At 27.9% G+C, this 19836-nt stretch overlaps 1 protein-coding gene across 1 annotated transcript in view; it reads left to right on the top strand.

Moving 5' to 3' along the window:
• Positions 1 to 18544, top strand: part of LOC107454030 (uncharacterized) — an 82168-nt gene extending 63624 nt beyond the window's left edge. Inside the window, exons 3-4 of the mRNA XM_087167912.1 lie at positions 4492 to 4544; positions 15632 to 18544. Of these exons, the coding sequence (XP_087024038.1) occupies positions 4492 to 4544; positions 15632 to 15756 (178 nt within the window). The 3' untranslated portion in view covers positions 15757 to 18544. The remainder of the gene's footprint in view (positions 1 to 4491; positions 4545 to 15631) is intronic.
• Positions 18545 to 19836: the final 1292 nt, after the last annotated feature.

Here is a 19836-nt window from a genome sequence, read left to right as displayed (position 1 = left end):
CGAGGCAATTTTTTTTATACATGCTTGCAATATAATTACGAATGAAATGGACTGTCAAGAAGTGTTAAATAACAAAAATAAAAAGAATTATAAAATTAGATAAAATAAATTAAACATGCAAATGAGGTTCATAAAATACAGCATCAGCAACAGCTTTAATGATTTTTGGCGACCAGGGCAGTTACTGGAAATTTACGTTATTCTTCCGGAATAAAAGATTTAGAGATTATTTTTTAATATTCATTTGCAAAATAATTTAGTGTTGGCAGTACTAAATAGCAAAAGTCTTTCATCAGCATAATAAAAGCCTATAATAAGTTAAGCACTCCAATGACTTCTGTAAAATACAACATCAGCGACAAGTTTAAAGAATTTTGGTAACCATAACATTTACAGAAAGTTTACGGTGTTCTTTTGGAGTGAAAGTTTTAGGTTATTTATTGTATTTATTTGCAAAATAATTTAGGGCAGTACTAACAAAAGTCTTATGTTAGTATTATAAAATTGGGTATAATAATTAAAACACTCCAATAATATACGTAAAATACAACATCAGTGACAACTTTAATGACTTTCGGTTACCATGACGCTTACAGAAAGTTTACGGTATTTTTCTGGAGTGACAATTTTGGAGATTATTTTACTGTATTTATCGGCAAAATAGTTTAGGGCAGTACTATGTAACGAAAGACTTTTGTAAACATTATAAAATCGTGCATAATAATTTAAACAATCCAATAACATGCGTTAAATACAACGTCAGTAGCAAGTTTAATGACTTTTGCTAACCATATTTACAGGAAGTTTACGGTATTTTTCTGGAGTGACAGTTTTAGAGATTATTTTATTGTATTTATTGGCAAAGTAAGTTATGACAATACTAAATAAAAGATGTCTTTTGTCAGCATTATTAAATTATGTATAATAATTAAACACTCCAATAACATGCGTTAAATACAACTTTAGTGGTAAGTTTAATGACTTTTGGTAATCATAACATTTACAGGAAGTTTACGCTATTCTTCTGGAGTGAATGATTTAGAGATTGTACTGTATTGTTTTACTGTATTTATTTGCAAAGTAATTTATGACAGTACTAAATAAAATATGTATTTTGCCAGCATTATAAAATTGTGCATAATAATTTAACTACTCCAATAACATGCATAAAATACAACATCAGTGATAACTTTTATGACTTTTGGTAACCATAACATTTACAGTAAATTTACGCTATTCTTCTGGAGTGACAGTTATAGAGATTATTTTATTGTATTTATTGGCAAAATAATTTATGGCAGTACTATGTAACGAAAGTCTTTTGTCAGCATTATAGAATTGCGCATAATAATTTAAACAATCCAATCCAGTAACATGTGTAAAATACAACGTCAGTGACAACTTTAATGACTTTCGGTTACCATGACGCTTACAGAAAGTTAGCGCTATTCTTCTGGAGTGAAAGATTTAGAGATTATTTTATAGTATTTATTGGCAAAATAGTTTAGGGCAGTACTATGTAACGAAAGTCTTTAGTAAACATTATAAAATTGTGCACAATAATTTAAACAATCCAATAACATGCGTTAAATACAACGTCAGTAGCAAGTTTAATGACTTTTGGTAACCATAACATTTACAGGAAGTTTACGGTATTTTTCTGGAGTGAAAGATTTAGAGATTATTTTATAGTATTTATTGGCAAGATAATTTATGGCAGTTCTATGCAACGAAAGTCTTTTGTAAACATTATAAAATTGTACATAATAATTTAAACAATCCAATAACATGAGTTAAATACAACTTTAGTGGTAAGTTTAATGGCTTTTGGTAACCATAACATTTACAGGAAGTTTACGCTATTCTTCTGGAGTGAATGATTTAGAAATTATACTGTATTTATGATTTAGAGATTATACTGTATTATTTTACTGTATTTATTTTCAAAGTAATTTATGACAGTACTAAATAAAAGATGTCTTTTGTCAGCATTATAAAATTGTGCATAATAATTTAACTACTCCAATAACATGCATAAAATACAACATCAGTGATAACTTTTATGACTTTTGGTAACCATAACATTTACAGTAAATTTACGCTATTCTTCTGGAGTGACAGTTATAGAGATTATTTTATTGTATTTATTGGCAAAATAATTTATGGCAGTACTATGTAACGAAAGTCTTTTGTCAGCATTATAGAATTGCGCATAATAATTTAAACAATCCAATCCAGTAACATGTGTAAAATACAACGTCAGTGACAACTTTAATGACTTTCGGTTACCATGACGCTTACAGAAAGTTAGCGCTATTCTTCTGGAGTGAAAGATTTAGAGATTATTTTATAGTATTTATTGGCAAAATAGTTTAGGGCAGTACTATGTAACGAAAGTCTTTAGTAAACATTATAAAATTGTGCACAATAATTTAAACAATCCAATAACATGCGTTAAATACAACGTCAGTAGCAAGTTTAATGACTTTTGGTAACCATAACATTTACAGGAAGTTTACGGTATTTTTCTGGAGTGAAAGATTTAGAGATTATTTTATAGTATTTATTGGCAAGATAATTTATGGCAGTTCTATGCAACGAAAGTCTTTTGTAAACATTATAAAATTGTACATAATAATTTAAACAATCCAATAACATGAGTTAAATACAACTTTAGTGGTAAGTTTAATGGCTTTTGGTAACCATAACATTTACAGGAAGTTTACGCTATTCTTCTGGAGTGAATGATTTAGAAATTATACTGTATTTATGATTTAGAGATTATACTGTATTATTTTACTGTATTTATTTTCAAAGTAATTTATGACAGTACTAAATAAAAGATGTCTTTTGTCAGCATTATAAAATTGTGCATAATAATTTAACTACTCCAATAACATGCATAAAATACAACATCAGTGATAACTTTTATGACTTTTGGTAACCATAACATTTACAGTAAATTTACGCTATTCTTCTGGAGTGACAGTTTTAGAGATTATTTTATTGTATTTATTGGCAAAATAATTTATGGCGGTACTATGCAACGAAAGTCTTTTGTCAGCATTATAAAATTGCGCATAATAATTTAAACAATCCAATCCAGTAACATGTGTAAAATACAACGTCAGTGACAACTTTAATGACTTTTGATAACCATAACATTTACCGGAAGTTTACGCTATTCTTCTGGAGTGAACGATTTAGAGATTATTTTACTGTATTTATTTGCAAAGTAATTTATGACAATACTAAATAAAAGATATCTTTTGTCAGCATTATAAAATTGTGCATAATAATTTAACTACTCCAATAACATGCATAAAATACAACATCAGTGATAACTTTGATGACTTTTGGTAACCATAACATTTACAGTAAATTTATGCTATTCTTCAGGAGTGACAGTTTTAGAGATTATTTTATTGTATTTATTGGCAAAATAATTTATGGCAGTACTATGCAACGAAAGTCTTTTGTCAGCATTATAAAATTGCGCATAATAATTTAAGCAATCCAATCCAGTAACATGTGTAAAATACAACATACGTGATAACTTTAATGACTTTTGGTTACCATGGCGCTTACAGAAAGTTAGCGCTATTCTTCTGGAGTGAAAGATATAGAGATTATTTTACTGTATTTATTTTCAAAGTAATTTATGACAGTACTAAATAAAAGATGTCTTTTGTCAGCATTATAAAATTGTGCATAATAATTGAACTACTCCAATGCATAAAATACAACATACGTGATAACTTTAATGACATTTGGTTACCATGACGCTTACAGAAAGTTAGCGCTATTCCTCTGGAGTGAAAGATATAAAGATTATTTTACTGTATTCATTTTCAAAGTAATTTATGACAGTACTAAATAAAAGATGTCTTTTGTCAGCATTATAAAATTGTGCATAATAATTGAACTACTCCAATGCGTAAAATACAACATACGTGATAACTTTAATGACTTCTGGTTACCATGACGCTTACAGAAAGTTAGCGCTATTCCTCTGGAGTGAAAGATATAGAGATTATTTTACTGTATTCATTTGCAAAGTAATTTATGACAGTACTAAATAACAAAAGTCTTTTGTCAACATTATAAAATTAAGCATTATAATTGAAACTCTTATAAAATGTGTAAAATACAACATGAGTGACTCCTGGTATGTATATCCACTTTTGGTTGCCATGGCATTTATAGGAGGTGAATATATGAAAGCTCTTTAAGTTGTACTTTTAAGTTATTCGCCTGGAGTAAAAGACTTAGTGAAAGTTTGACAAGATTATTCTTTTAAACTTTGGTGTTGTCGAATGTATCAGGAGATTCGAGTGCGCATTCCTAAAATCTTAGACGTTAAAGTGGAATCAATAGTTTTAAAGGCAACACCTTTTAGCTGAAATTATTCAACTGACTCGGGGGAATTCTTGGAATGTTCTCAGTTGTCGCGCAAGGGATAATATAAAAATTTACTTTATTTCATTACAGGTTTGGAAATCGTGGAGGTGGTGGATATGGTAAAACATCAGACAACTGGGCAGGTAAATATTTGATGCGCATATTTCCTTTTTATTTACTATTTATTGAACATGTTGAAAAAAAATATTGGAAAATTGAGGAGTTATTAAAATTGAGTTAGGTAACAAAATATTCCTTTCTTTGGCATTAAAACAGATTTATGATAAAATCACTGTTGAAAAAGACTGTTAACACGTTGAATGCCACCCTAATTTTACATGGCCTGCTCGTCTGGTCACAGCGGTAAATAATTACAAACTAAATTTGCAAATTTGACAGATTTTGCTAGTTTTTTAAAAGGTTCAGCATACCTATCTGAAAAAAGTGGAGAATTATATAAGCCTACGAATTGTTTAGAAACAGTGGTGGATAAAAATTTACTAAGTTGAATTTATTAAACCAAGAATCACAATTAATAAAATACCACTTGAAAATATTTATTCGCTGTCCGGAGCAAGTTGGCATCTCTGTGTATATAAATAAAACTATTTTTGTGTGTTCTATATTGCATTAATTTCTTCAAACCATTTTAGTAACGATAATAATATAAAAATATTAAAAATTTACTCGAATTATGTGTTTCTAATAATCTTGGCTTTGCCGGTCACCGGTGACCCCCATGGCATTCAACGTGTTAAGGAGTTGAAAAGAAAGTAAAATGCGTACACTGTACAAAATTCTGGATCAAATTTCGGTATAAGGAACAGACAATTTGGGTGCCTCATTCGTAAAATCCCATTTTAAAGTAAAATACTACACAGTATTTTTTAAATATAATATGCATTTAATGAGAGTGATTTAGTGATTTTATAGTGATTATTACTGAAAAAAAAATCAAATTTTTTTAACATGTTTCGGCACCCTGAGTACCGGTACATCATACTGTAATTTGATACGGAATTATTTACAGTGTGGAATGTTTCGTTTAGTTTCGGAGTGCAAGCAAAAATTCGCAGCCTTTTCAACAATAGTTCTTCCTTCTCCTGTAAAATTTTGGTTTTGTCACTTAATTCTTTTTAAATGTCAATTATGGTAAACATTTGTGATAGAATCTGTAAAGTAGAAGTCTCATGCATTGTCGGAATACCATATAAAAAATGAGAAATTCTTTTTTTGAATTTTGATCTTTCCGTGCTAAATTGGTTAAATTACCATCATAATTCTGAGCTTAACATGCCAGAAAAGAAAAGGAGAAGTTTGTTAAATGCAGTGATTCCATCATTACATTTTGATTATTTTAGAAAATAAAAACTTATTTGACATTTCTATTATTTTAATCAAAAATTTAAGTGGCACTGATAATATAACTTCTTACAGTGACTTACACTGACAATGACTAGTCAAATTTTAGTAAATTTTCTTAATTTAGTTTAAGAAAATGCAAAAAACAAACAAAACATTTGAGTCAAAATTTTATAAAGTTTGTTCCTTTATTATTTTTACAATAATTTAATAATTGCACTGGGAAACAATTTTTTTTGTGTTTTCAGTTGCATGAGATTTTCTCTACAAGCGGCAGTTTTTATGCAATTCTCTGATAAAACTGGGAGTTTTAAAATTCACTCGAATGAATTTTAAGTGTTTTCACTTTTTTGTTACGTCGAGAATGGTAGGAAGGTGATAATACATTTCAGCTTATGATGAGATTTAAGGTTATTTTTCAATCTTAAGTGCTATTTTCAAAGGAGCACATAAGAGTATAGGTATTTATGTAAATCTATACGTTTTATTATAAACTTGTACATTCAGACAAAAAATAAACTAAGCTAAAAGTATTATTTTGAAAGGAAAATCTATTGTTTTCTGAACAAAATTACTATCAGATTCGAAATTACCTCATCTGAATCAGGTAAAATCAAGTACTTATAAAAATGCAGCAAAACATTAGTTCCCTAGTATTATTCATTAAACCAGTGATTCTCAACCACAGTGCCGCGGCACTTTTGTGTACCGCCAAATTCTTAAAATGTGCCGCTAAATATTGGAAATGATACAATAAAAATTAAAATGCTTTTTTTATTACGAGTGAAGTTTAAATTAAAGAAAAGTATATATATATATATATATATATATATATATATATTATTTTTGTATAAGTGGAATGGGCTCTGGTTCATAAAGAACCACCCCAAATAAATGCAGGTGATACGTGCATACTTTAAAATTATGTAAGGTTGTATGAATGAAGAATAAAACCTATAAACGGTTTTCTATTCCTGTATGCAGGCTCTGATTTTTAAATAAGTCACCCTATGAAAGATGGATATGTGTATTCTGTAATATTATGAATGAAGGATGAGTCTATAAACGGCTTTCTATCCTGACAGACTGACTTTTAAATTAATTTCCCTATTAATGTTTTTTTTTTTTTAATTATTTTTTTTTTTTTTTAAATTTCTATTTATTTATTTATTTATTTATTTTTTATTTATTTATTTTTATTTTTTAAGACTGCTAATTTATTCAATCCGTTAAACATTTTTATTATTTTTTCAATTTTATTACCTTTTTACTAATTGTTTCTCATAGATGGCAGCACTAATATTTTACCTAAGCATTTTTTTCTTCTTCGATCAAATGTTTTTTTAATTTTATTATATTCGATTCAAGCTATAAGCAATATTTTACATCTTCGCGATTTTTGTTAACTGTTTTATTATTGTACTTTTAACCTAAACCGCGTTTTAATTCACGCCGGTAAGTTTGATTTCCTTTTACATTTTTCTTTTATTTCATGATTTTTTTCAAAATAAGGTTTTTTGCGATATCGACACATATAAAGAATAATTTTTATCTTAGGATAATTATTCTTTATTCAGAAATATCGCATTATTTATGGCAATTAGATGTGTCTTGACAACGACTATTTGCCTATACCATTCTTGTTTCTCTACCATTTAGTTTTTTATTTTTATTTTATTCATGTTTTTCATGTTAATTTGTGTTTATATATATATATATATATATATATATATATATATATATATATATATATATATATATATATATATATATATATATATATATATATATATATATATATATATATATATATATATATATATATATATATATATATATATATATATAATATTATATATACATACATAATATTATGTATGCAACTATATACTTTTAACAATTTTTCCAGGCTTTAACCGCCTGAACATCTTTGTCGCTATTGTTTTGTCTCTGACAATCTTAAAACAAGTTAAAATAAGAAGGAAGCGTTTAAATTGTCTCTCTGGCAATTTAAAAAAATGTTGAAATAAGTAGAAAATTTAATGACTATTAAAATTCTTAATTAACAAAAGAAAGAAAGAAAGCTAAATATTAACTTTCAAACGGAATTAAAAGCTAATCATTAAAGAAGGCTATGCAATTCATAGTTATAAAAGCAAATTAACAAAGGATAACTAACAAAAAAATAAGCTAACGATTAATAATTAGAAAAAAAACTAGTTAACAAGAAATCACAAAAAATAGCATTGTAAAAAAACTAACAGTTAATAACTATAGAAAACAAGCTAACAATTAATAACTAGCAAAAAAAAATAATTGTTACTAACTAATAAAAAATTAGTCGATGGAAATAATTAATCCCTTAATAAACGTGCTTTTGTAGTACATATTATTTTGTTTCACATTCAAAATTATTATCACAGACTATTAACACAGTGTATTATAGGTAAGTAAACAAGTTTTAAACTAATTTTTTTTTTGTGTGCCGTCAAATTTCGAAATCGTTAAAAGTGTGCCGCCACAAAGAAAAGGTTGAGAATCACTGCATTAAAATGTACTATAAAAACTTAATTTACAACGAACAAAGATTCTAACGAGCTCAGAAAATTTTCTTCTGATCGATTATAAGGATATAAATTATTATTCACACAAAAAAGTCAATGTTTAGAGAGGTATTAAAAATATATAATCTGTAAAGTATTTATTTGCCTTTAATGAACTCCTTTAGTAATTCACGAAGAAGGGAATTTTTATCGTGATTTTAATCTGCGTAGTTGATTAAAATCATGTAATAAAATCATGTTATCAAAATAATGATGATTTATGAACATTCATTAGCTAAATTAAATCTCAAACATTATTGAAATTTTGGAGTATATTTAGCCGTAATATTCTTCACTCTAACGTTTACATTTCAAAACTGCATAATAGCATTCATAAGCTTGATGATACTGGGATAGAGTTTTTATGAAAATCTATATATATATTTCCCTTACACGGCAACAAAAAAAGCCTCATTACAACTCCCCGAATGGCAACGCTAGAAAATCGACCAATGATTGCCGCTAAAAATGTCACATGCCAAATCTAGCTGAGGTGACTCAACATATAGCGCTTTTAAAAACGGAAACTGAAATAACCAGAGAGAGCATGAGCTAGGCAGAAGTGAGTACTCACTGTCGATAGATCTCTATTTTAGTATTTTGTCGAAGGCGCTTTTTTTCACGAATTTATATATTACGAATTTATTTGACAATTTTTGATTTATATCACGAATTTATTTGTTTTACTAGAATTTATTTGTTTATGCAGGTTTTTCCATTGCAGTTCACTTATTTCAATTTTTAATAGACTTAATTATAGCCAAAATTTTAACCTTTTTAAAAAGATATCAGTTTCAGAAATTTTATCTTAAGATTTTATACTACAGTACATTTCTAATAGGTTTAACGAATTACATGTCATTTATTTGAATTCAAATTTATTTTAATGACTTAGTATTTACTTAAAAGATGTAATTTTTTTTTTAAAGAAAAGTTGTTATATGGATTTGAATGATTGTTTTGAATTCTTAGAATTTTGTGCATTTGCAATGTACCTAAGTTAGTAGCGAGCGGAGCGAGCTTGGTTTGCGAAGCAAACCATATAAGATTGCGTAGCAATTTTCGGGGGTTGGCGAGCGCCAGCGAGCAGTGGGTGCAGCCCACTAGTATGGTATAATTTAACATCTTGTTAAGAATACAGCAAATTAACACCGTATTAAGTTTCAATGTACAGATATTATGGTTCGATGTGGAACTTATTTACCAGAGAGAAGTGAGCACATTTAAACTGAATTAACTTAGGTCATCGAAGTTATTTGAGAATGACGTTATAAAAATATAGAAGCACAATTAGACATTTCAGACTGCATATTTACCATTAATAAAAAACTTTTATTGATTAAATGCTTGGCAGATATTTTTGTTTTTAGGCAATGCACGTCCAATAATGTTCGAACAATCAATAGTTTTTTCAACCATTTCATTTAAAATAAAAGTTTAAAAAATGATGTATTTATTTAAATTATCTTTATAAAAACTGCTTTTAAAACAAAGTTTTATTATTTTTGAGTGTTTGAAAAGAATATTAACAAATAAAAATAAGATCTATGTTTCTAAATACTAATGGATTGATTGCTTTGTATTTTATCTTACAATCTTACTATGTTACCAACTTTCAACTGAAAACAAAAAAAAAACAGGTTTCCACGCTTTCCTCGTTGGTGATTCGTCAGGTTTTGATAACTTATTTTATATTCACAAAGTGTTTGCATAAATTGCGGCAAATTTAATAACCTCTTAAGTAATGCTGCCAAAGGACAATTTAATTACAACCAGAAGTCAACAAAATTAAAACAACGATTTAATCTGATATTTTAAATGGTGAGCTATTAATTTTCGATTTTATGTTTCATTCACGGTTCGAATCATCACTTCATCAATCACTTCATCGGTATAAACCCTCAACGTGAAAAAAAAATTTGTTTTGGATAAGTTTTGATCCTATTCTTTTTTTTAATTTTTTTTTTTTAAATTCATTTCTTTGTATTTTTTTTTGTCGTGACGATGGAGAAGAAAGCTGTCATTTCACCGTTATCGATTTATTATCAAGAAAAAGAATAGTTGAAAGCTGAGAAGAGAGTTTTATTATTTTTTCTCACATAACTGTATAAATACATTTCTTTTAAAAATATTCTCTATTTTCGAAGTAAAAAAAAGTAACTTCAATTAATCTTGTTTCATGTCTAAAAGTAAGCGTCACCTTGTCCGAAAGCACTCCAGTATGTTAAAAATATTTATGGAAAATTTATTAAAAAAAAAGTTTCCTTACACGTTAAGGACGGTGCATGAAAATAGCTAAGATAAGATTGGACATTTTGTGAAATTTCTGCAATTTATTGCATTGCGGAAATCTTGTGAATCTGGTTTCAGATTAAAAATTAAGCTTCAATTACGTTGGGAACATCCATATATGTCAAAACGTGTTTAAAGAAACTTATAAAAAAAGAGCTTATTTTGTTCAGTGTACGCTAAAGTACTGTTTATGAAAATCGTTAACGTAAGGGTAGACACTTCGTGAAATTTTTTCAATTTATTGCAATGCAGAATTCATTTGAAGATGGCTTAATCTTAAGAAGTAAGCGTAAATTACATTGAAAATATTTTAAAATTAAAATAAACAAGAAACATTTTAAAATTTAAAAAAAAAATATTTTTTTTTAATTCGAGCTAAATACAGTTCACGAAAATCGCTTACATAAGGATAGACATTTTGCAATTTTTTTTACAATTTATTGCAACGCGGAATTCATTTGAATCTGATTTCATAATAGAAATTGAGAATCTTCCTGTTTTATTACACTTTAATATGTAAATATTTGTTGATAGAAAACTTCTAAAAAACGAGCTTCTTTCCTCCATTACACGTTAAGTACTATGTATGAAAATCGCTACCACAAAAGTTTGGACACAGCGAATTTTTTGCAATTTATTACAATGCGGAATCCATTTGAAACTGGTTTCATATTATAAAGTGAGTGGCAATTACTTCATCCACATATATCAAGAGATATTTATAAAAATTATTGAAAAAAAAAAACTTGCTCTCTTCACTACATGCTTAAATTCATAACATGAAAATTTCTACCATAAAGATGGACAATCTGCAAATTTTTTAAAATTTTATGAGAAGCGAAATTTTATTTATTAAAACATATTTTATGTTTAAAAACGAGCGTCACTCTGGTTGAAAACACACAAATATGTTAATAAATATTTATATAAACTTTATAATAAGAGCTTTTTTGTTCATTACAAAGTTCAGTACAATTTATTAAAATCGCTATTATATTAAAAAGTGAGATTTATATTATAAAAGTGAGTTTTATATTAAAAAGTGAGAGACAAAGTGTTATAAAGCATCCTGTTCCTTTACGAGAGATAATAACAATAAAAAAGAAGTACTTTAAACCATTACACGTTTAAGTTTTGAGTATCAAAATCACTGCCATATGTGTGGATATTTTTCCCAAATTTCTGACTTAATTGAAATTAATGCTTTACGAAAATCTGGTAAATGCTGATTGACGTTTTTCAATCCCTCCAAAAAATTATTATTAAACTCATTTCTACAGTGATTGTAACGTTATTATTGCTCGCATCTTTCACAGAAAATGTTAGGTTTTCGACCTAGCACAGATTTGGTTAATAAATAATAATCAAGTTATAAAGGTTTTCTTCTTCTGGAGCCCTATTGCTCCCATCTCCTTCATCTACACTGTTAGAAATTTATAGGAAAAAATGGTTAAATAACAATTTATTGAATGGTTACTTTACCATATTTAATCAAAACAGTCAAATAACCATAAACAAAATGGTAATCAAACTGTTATGTTTGAGAAAAACTGTTTCTTAACTGCTCTCACCTAATACGGTTAAAAAACCAGAATTTTATCGCATGAGCTAGAACCACCTAATGAAGCTACTTAGTTCTTCGCAATTGCGTACATATCATAGCCAAGTTGGCTTATCTGTCAATCTCATGACCGGCTGAAATGGAGTTCGAGTCCTAGTGTTGACACCACAATATTTCCTCCATTCCCTTCAACGCATGAAGAATTTTCACTGTCCGCCACTCTCCAAAACTCATTACCTGACGAAAAGCCGAGCTCCTATGTCTAGTTAAATGACTAATTCTTTTTTTACGTTTTTGAAAAATGCTAGTTGTAAATGGTTAAAAAACCGTATAGTTTTGTATTCATGGTTTTAGAACCATAATTTTTGTAAATGGTTTCAAAACCGTAAAGGAAAAAAAAAGTTCTTTACCGGTAACTTTACGGTTAATTGGATGGACAGACAGCTGCCAGTTATTTTGCCTTAATTTTAGACTGAAAATTTTAACAGTGTATATTCTATCAGCATCTTGTCCATAATATGATTTCTTACGAGAGAGTCTTTTTTAACTTCTTTCCTCCCCCACAACAGGGGAATGGCACTCTCCATGTCCCTCACTCACTGACCCGCGGGTCAGGGGTCGTTTAGATGCATAGGAGTGGAATCAGATTCCTGACAGACAAGTTTAGCAGACGAATGAAACATGCAATGAAAATTAAAAACTTCTTTTAAAAGGAATGAAAATGCGACAGTTTTGGTAGTAAAAAAAGCTAACCATCTTAAAAAAATAAAGTAAATGTTTATAGAATAATTTGAAGTTCCTAAACTTTATCGTTTAATATTTTATTACTATTTTAGCAACTCTGTTTACGCATGAGCCTAGCGAGATTACTTCACATTGAACTCTTTCACCTTACTAGCAATAATAAAAGAACTGTGCTTTGGCGCCATAATAAAGATTTCATTCATGAATTTATAACAATCTAAATTTACTGTCTTCCATCACGAGAAGTTCCCCTGACACCAGACTCCAGTTACTCTAAATACGGATAAGCCAGTTTGATTAGGGGTTTAACGATGTTTCTCGAAGCTCTGTCGCCAAGGAAAATAAAAAAGCCCTAGTTTCGGTGCCTTACACTTGAAGCAAATCGATGACTTTAAACTGTATAAACAATCTTGCCTTGAAGAATTATCTGGGCTTTAGAACATACTTAACTTAAATATTTTAAAAGCTATAAACTATTTTCAAAAATCCCTGATTTGGCTACATTTTCCCACCTAAATGAAAAAAATTACTGTCTTATTCTCAGTTTTTGCAAATTTTCATCAGCCCAAGTAGTGCAGCATTGGTGTATGTTTTTATCTATTAAGATTCACAGTTCTTTTTTTTAGGGATGATTCTAAAAATGCACATTTAGTTCTTAAGCATTTGATATAAATAATTTATAAGAATTCTTTGCAATCAAACTTTATTAATGCCATGTAAGTGTTTAATGAAAAATAATGATTTTTTCTTCGACAAATAATGTTTCCTTTTATACTTAAGTTCGATTTTAAAACAATTTTTCGTATGATGTTTTTATACATACAAATTTCTGAAATGAAATAAAATACAAAACCATTGTTATAATTTATTTATAATATTCACCAAACACTTGATTCGTGCTGGTTTTATAATATTTAAATATCAAAGAACTTCAACAAAGAGCACTTAAAAATCATTTATGTCAAATTTGTTTGTTATATGCACATGGAAATGTTGATAAGATATTCTCTATTTATAGAAAAGATTGATTGATAGGGTAAACTATTGATAAAATGTAATTAGTTATAAGTTTTGAGAAACTGTTGCATATTTTCGCATTATAACTCGCAATCTAATTGTGCTTCTTCTGCTCTATAAACGCCATAGAAATAAATTATTCGTCAGTTTTTCTTATTACCTTTATCCCTAAGGAAATGAGTTAGGATAAACTGTCCTGTTTTTCTCCCCACTATAAATAAATAAAAAAAAAATCTGATTAATTTCTTTCTCAGTGTATTCATAAGAGACACGGTAATAGACATTTTATCTTTCCCTAAGGAAAAAGTTGAGATAAAATATCTTTTTGTTTTGTTAGGGTAGCTTGTGTTCCAATGTTAAATTATAGAAGGGCTCTTCATCTATATTTTCAATAAGAAGTATATAACTATGTTTCAAATTTTGAGAAAACTGCAATTAATTGCAATAATCTTGAATACCTTTTGATTTATTGATCAGATTTTAAGACACTAAGAAGCAATCACAATGATTCGCGGGATATATCTTATGTAAGCTAATTATTTATGCAAATGATGTTTTGAATTAAAAATTTAAGCCCAGAAATTTACAATGTACAGTGTCTGAAAAAAGCACCAGTGGTTTTTTTGTGCTCAAAATATAGGAGAAGGTAAATACAATAGGCAAAATATTCTTTTGGATTCTTCGAGGGAAATATAATTCTATGTAACATAATTTTGAGTATTTATTTATTATTTTCTAATTTTTTAGTTAATAATTCTTTTCTAATAATTCAGTTACTATTTAATTTAGTTAATAATTATCTATTAATGTTTCAGTCACTAAGTTTTATCACCTTATTAAATACGCATTTTCGTATGAAAAAAATCTAAAAAGTGAAAGAAATATGTCGAAAAATTCTCGAAAATGAAAGTTTAAAATGTATGTTTTAAGAACTTTTATTGTTCAAGAACTACTGGAATGATTTCTTTAAAATTTTGGAATTTGCTTCTTTAAAAGTTACATTGTTAAAAATTTAGTAAAAATTTTTATTCTTAAATATTCTGATTTTTTTAAATCATAATTGAACTAAAAAGTATAAATAACGGCATCCATTCGGTAATTTTCCCAAATAATTTTGCTGTTTTCTCACACTATTAAGAATTATTTGTGATTATTTAATTTCTCTCTCTCTCTCTGTATATATATATATATATATATATATATATATATATATATAATTTTTTTTTTTACTAAAGTGGCCGGAAAGTAGTGTTAACTTTTAAGGCTTATTTTACTACAGTTCTTCCCTGAGAGATTCGCATTTGTATTGGATAACCGTTCTTTTTAAACAATTATTGCGGTTTAATTAATCTCTTTATTATTTTTAAGCACGATAAAGCGAATGCTTGTGCGGTAACGGCTGAAAATACATGGACAATTTTAAAGTTTATTTTATGTTATTTTTTTCAGGAAAGAAGATTCTTATTTGTTTTAATGAATAATAGTTTTCTTAAACAATTAAGCTGTTTTTCTCCCTTATGTAAAGTGTTAAAAATACATATTAATAAAAAAGTTTGTGCAAGGTAATGTAGTAACCTTTTACAATTAATACTATATGAAGAAAAAAAATTATAATTAGCTTTTTTTTTTTTTTTTTTTTTTTTTTTTTTAGTATTGTCACCTGGGACGCAAATATTTCTCATGATTCTTGGCGTCATTTTGGGATTGTTCGGCCTTTATGGATTGTACAGATTTCTTAAATGGTGTGGAATAAAGCCAAGGAAGATTAATGGATGAATTATCGCCAATAGATCCCAGTGCACTAATTTGGAACAACATAAATCCTTTGTTTTTTCTCTTTCTTCAGGTCGCAAGTACAAAACAGTAATAGAATTACGTCTTTGTCACCAATTAAATGTAGTTACCCCAGATGTCTTTCATCTTCATATAAGAGACATTTTTGATGGAATTTGTTATACTTTGGTGTTAACATTCAATTCCGAATTTGAAATGATTAAAACGTAATTGTTTTCTTTAAAGTCTCTGTAAATATTCCAATGTATATAAAAATATTTTTTATGAATTTCAAATATCTTGAAATTGTTGCATGATTCAATAGATAAAGAATTATTCCTATTGTTTTTAAAGGCTTTGGGGGGAATGATCTATCAAAGTCTTATATGAACTATTGTCAAAAGAATTTTTTTTGAAAGTGAAATACTATTAGTTATTTACAAGTAGTATCGTGATTTATATTTACCATTACCGTTTTTCCGGTAGCAGAATTTGCAGCAAATTTCTGAATTGCATAATTGCATTTCTTAATTGCATTCTGCAGCATGTTTATTGTAACACTATTATTGTAAATTATCCATTAATTTAATTAATAGATGATTTAATTAATTAATTAATTAAATTATCTATTCATTAGACTAAATTATTTATTTAAGTCCATTAATTAAATAATAGACTTAATGTAGCATGTTTACAATGAAACTAGAAAATATAAGGTGGATAAAAATTATACAGAAAAAATGTTGTTAAAAATGCATTATTTGGATTAAAATTTTTATACACTTTTAAATAAATGAAATAATTGAAACTTGAAAAATGGAATTAGTCTATATTAAGTTTATAAATAAACGCTTAGAGTTTACGAAAATGTGGAATTTATATTGTATTTTAAATTTTTTATTTTTCACCTTCTCAGCTATTTAAAGAACATTATTTGGATTTTTTGAAGGACAGTCATCAATTTTCTTTTGCTTATATATATATGCAGAAGGACAACCATTTTTTTAAGAACCTGTAACAAGTAGTCAGTCATTGAGTTAGTTTAGGAATTAAAAATGAATTACAGGTTCTCGTCTCAGTAATATTTTCGGCTTGTTTAAAAAAAAATCTTATATAATAAATAATCTCCAGTCTCTGCGATAAACGTTTCAATTCTAAATGAAAAATAATACTCTGCAGATGCCCTGATAATCAGCAGAGCCCGTTGCCGGTCTGGAAGATTTCTGCTACCGGGGCCATGTACCCCACTGATGTTATCTTAAACAATGACATGAAACTAGTATGTTCACAGCACTTGTTAACATGCTACACTGGAAGTAATAAAGTAACTGATAATGTAGGCAGTTCCTAAAGTGACCAGTGGTTTAAAAAATAAAGAAGAATCAGAAGGATATGAAAATGTACGTTTTGCTGCTTGCTGTGTTCTGCTTAGAAAAGCTGTTCCTTAATTCTCACTCAAAGTTAATTATAAGAGTCGTCTGGTACTGATTCTCAAGTTTTAAATTTAGTTATAAAACTAGTTATAAAATTCCTCAACATTGTTTCAATAAAATGTTTTCACAATAATAATTAAATTAATGCAGTTCAGTCTAATTACAAAATACACAGTTGATCCAGCAAATCTTTCGGTTGGAATAATCTTACATGCATTAGAGAACCAAGCTTCATAATTTTTCAAATAAGAAGCGCCATCTGTTGAGGGACTTTGTCTCTAATTTTCAAATTTTGAGAAAAGAAAAATGGCTGATTTACTAAGCAGAATCCTGAAACTATTTTTATTTGGCTGATTTTTAAAACCACCGGTCATTTTTGGGGTTTCGGTAAAAATATATTGTAAATCAGTGAACATGTTAAATGAAGTTAGTAGTTATTTTTTTGTGCAGTTATTTTTATTGTAGTTACTATTTTTTATTGTAGTTACTACTTTTTATTGTGGTTATTTTTTAAATGTGTCACTTACGTTCAATTTCATAGTTTATTTATTTTCAGTACTAATAATTCACTCGTTTCTAATGCCATAACGTAGCTTTATATTTATTAAACTAACGGGTGTTAATCGGATACCACAAATATTAAAATGGTGGATTTTAAATAAAAGAGCTCCTTGTTGTTGCTGTAAAACGTTACGATATATAACTGCATAATAAACAACTAATATATTAAGATGTTTAAAAATAAACATTGCATTTAATTTATGAAGTCAATACAGTTTGTTTTAGTGCAATATGGGGTTCTTAAAATTAACAGGATAAATTATAATTGTACAGTATAAGAAATACGACAAAAATAGTGGACCGAAAAGGAATGTAGCATAAAATATAGACCTCAAGCAAAACTTTTCTAGATTTTGAGGGTTTGAATACGAATATCTTACTGATTTTGAGGCAACTTAAATGGTTTCTTACAAAAATTTTTCTTAATGTCAAAGTGGGTGGTGAAATGTTAAAGTATGTGCCTCTTTCATGAAATCCCAGGCTCAAAATCGACGGTTGACATTGTGGCGTAACTACCACTATAAATATTAAATACCGATTCACTAGTATATAAGACAGGTTAACTTGATTCCATCTTGAGGTACCTTTTGATGGATGAAGGTTGACACAGTCGATAATAGAATCCCCTTATTGGTGACCTCCGGACGTGATAAGAACATGCCAACACTGATGGATAGTCCACATAAAAGACAGTTGATTTGCTTAAAAATATACTGCTCAAAGAAAAAGAAAAAAGAAAAGAAATCCGGTGAAGTAAATAAAGTCTTCCGGTCAATAAACAAAAATGAAGAAAAAAATAATGAGCTAAATGCTATCAGCAAAAATGAAGAAAAAAAAACAATGAGCGAAATGCTATAAACCAAAAAAAAAAAAAAAAAAGTGAAGAAAAAATATGAGCAAAATGAAATATATAAAAAAAGAAGAAAAAATACAGTATGAATCAACTAGTGGTATCCGTTCATCGAATTCCATCACAGATAAAATTCTGGAAGGGGAGTAATGTGGCGTAACTACCACTATAAATATAAAATACCAATGCAATAGTATATAAGACATGTTAACTTGATTCTATCTTGAGGTACCTTTTGATAGATGAAGGTTGGCATAGTCTATAATTAAATCCCCACAATATAACCACATCAATCATCACCACGTCAACCAAGAAATACATTTTGCTGATTATTTAATTTGTTTTCTTAATTTTTGTTGTTTATACTTGTTAGTTTTTCTTTCTACCTTATAAAATGCTCTTAAATTCATGTTTTGTATCATATTTTTACGAAATAGTTGATTTCCTCATAAACTTAACGTAAAAGTTAAAATTGTTACTGACCAAAAGAAGTACACCTTCATGGATCAGTAGTTAATTTTGAAATTACTTCAATATTCTATTCTTTATCGGAAACTAAAAAATATGATTGGCAAAAATTTTAAAGATTCGATTTCATTTATTAAGTATCCTTAATGCGCATGTCTAGTTTTCTGAATTAAATTAAGGAGCAGGTGGAAAATGAACAGAAAGAAAGAGAAACCACGAAAATAAATATTCCGACTAAAATCAATATGATAGTTAATACCTCACAAAACAAATCGCGCATCGCAACAGCACGTTTTTCCTAATGAGCCACCGGGACTCACGAATGTGGTAAGCTTTTTTTTTCTATTTTATGCATCAAATTGTTTTAAGGAGGGGGATAACTTACGTGATCTCAATTTAAGTAACTTACTTGAATATTTCAAAATATGTAAAAAAAGTTTCGTTTGATACTAAGATTTTTTGTTACACTAGGAGCCATTTTTTTATGAAATGGTTTAAATATTAGTTTAAAAAGCACATATTGTGTAGTAAACAGTTATCTTATTCTAAGCATCTAAGTTTAACAGTTAAAACAGTTAATTCCAAACAGTTAAAGTTACAAACAAAAATAATTTATGAGTTTAGGGGTTATTTGCTGTTGTTTGTAAAATGTGTAAATAAATATGTTAAACTGTATGTATATTGCTATGCGAATGGAAATTTATACTTCTAATTATGTTATTATGCAGATGAATTGATGCATTTAGTCTTATTGGAAATTATTATTACTAT

Source organism: Parasteatoda tepidariorum, chromosome 1, assembly GCF_982258835.1.
Source record: "Parasteatoda tepidariorum strain Cologne lab strain chromosome 1, Ptep-v5.0, whole genome shotgun sequence".
Lineage (NCBI taxonomy): Eukaryota > Metazoa > Arthropoda > Arachnida > Araneae > Theridiidae > Parasteatoda > Parasteatoda tepidariorum.
Note: the sequence above shows the minus strand (reverse complement) of the source record. Positions and strands in the feature narration are given on the sequence as shown.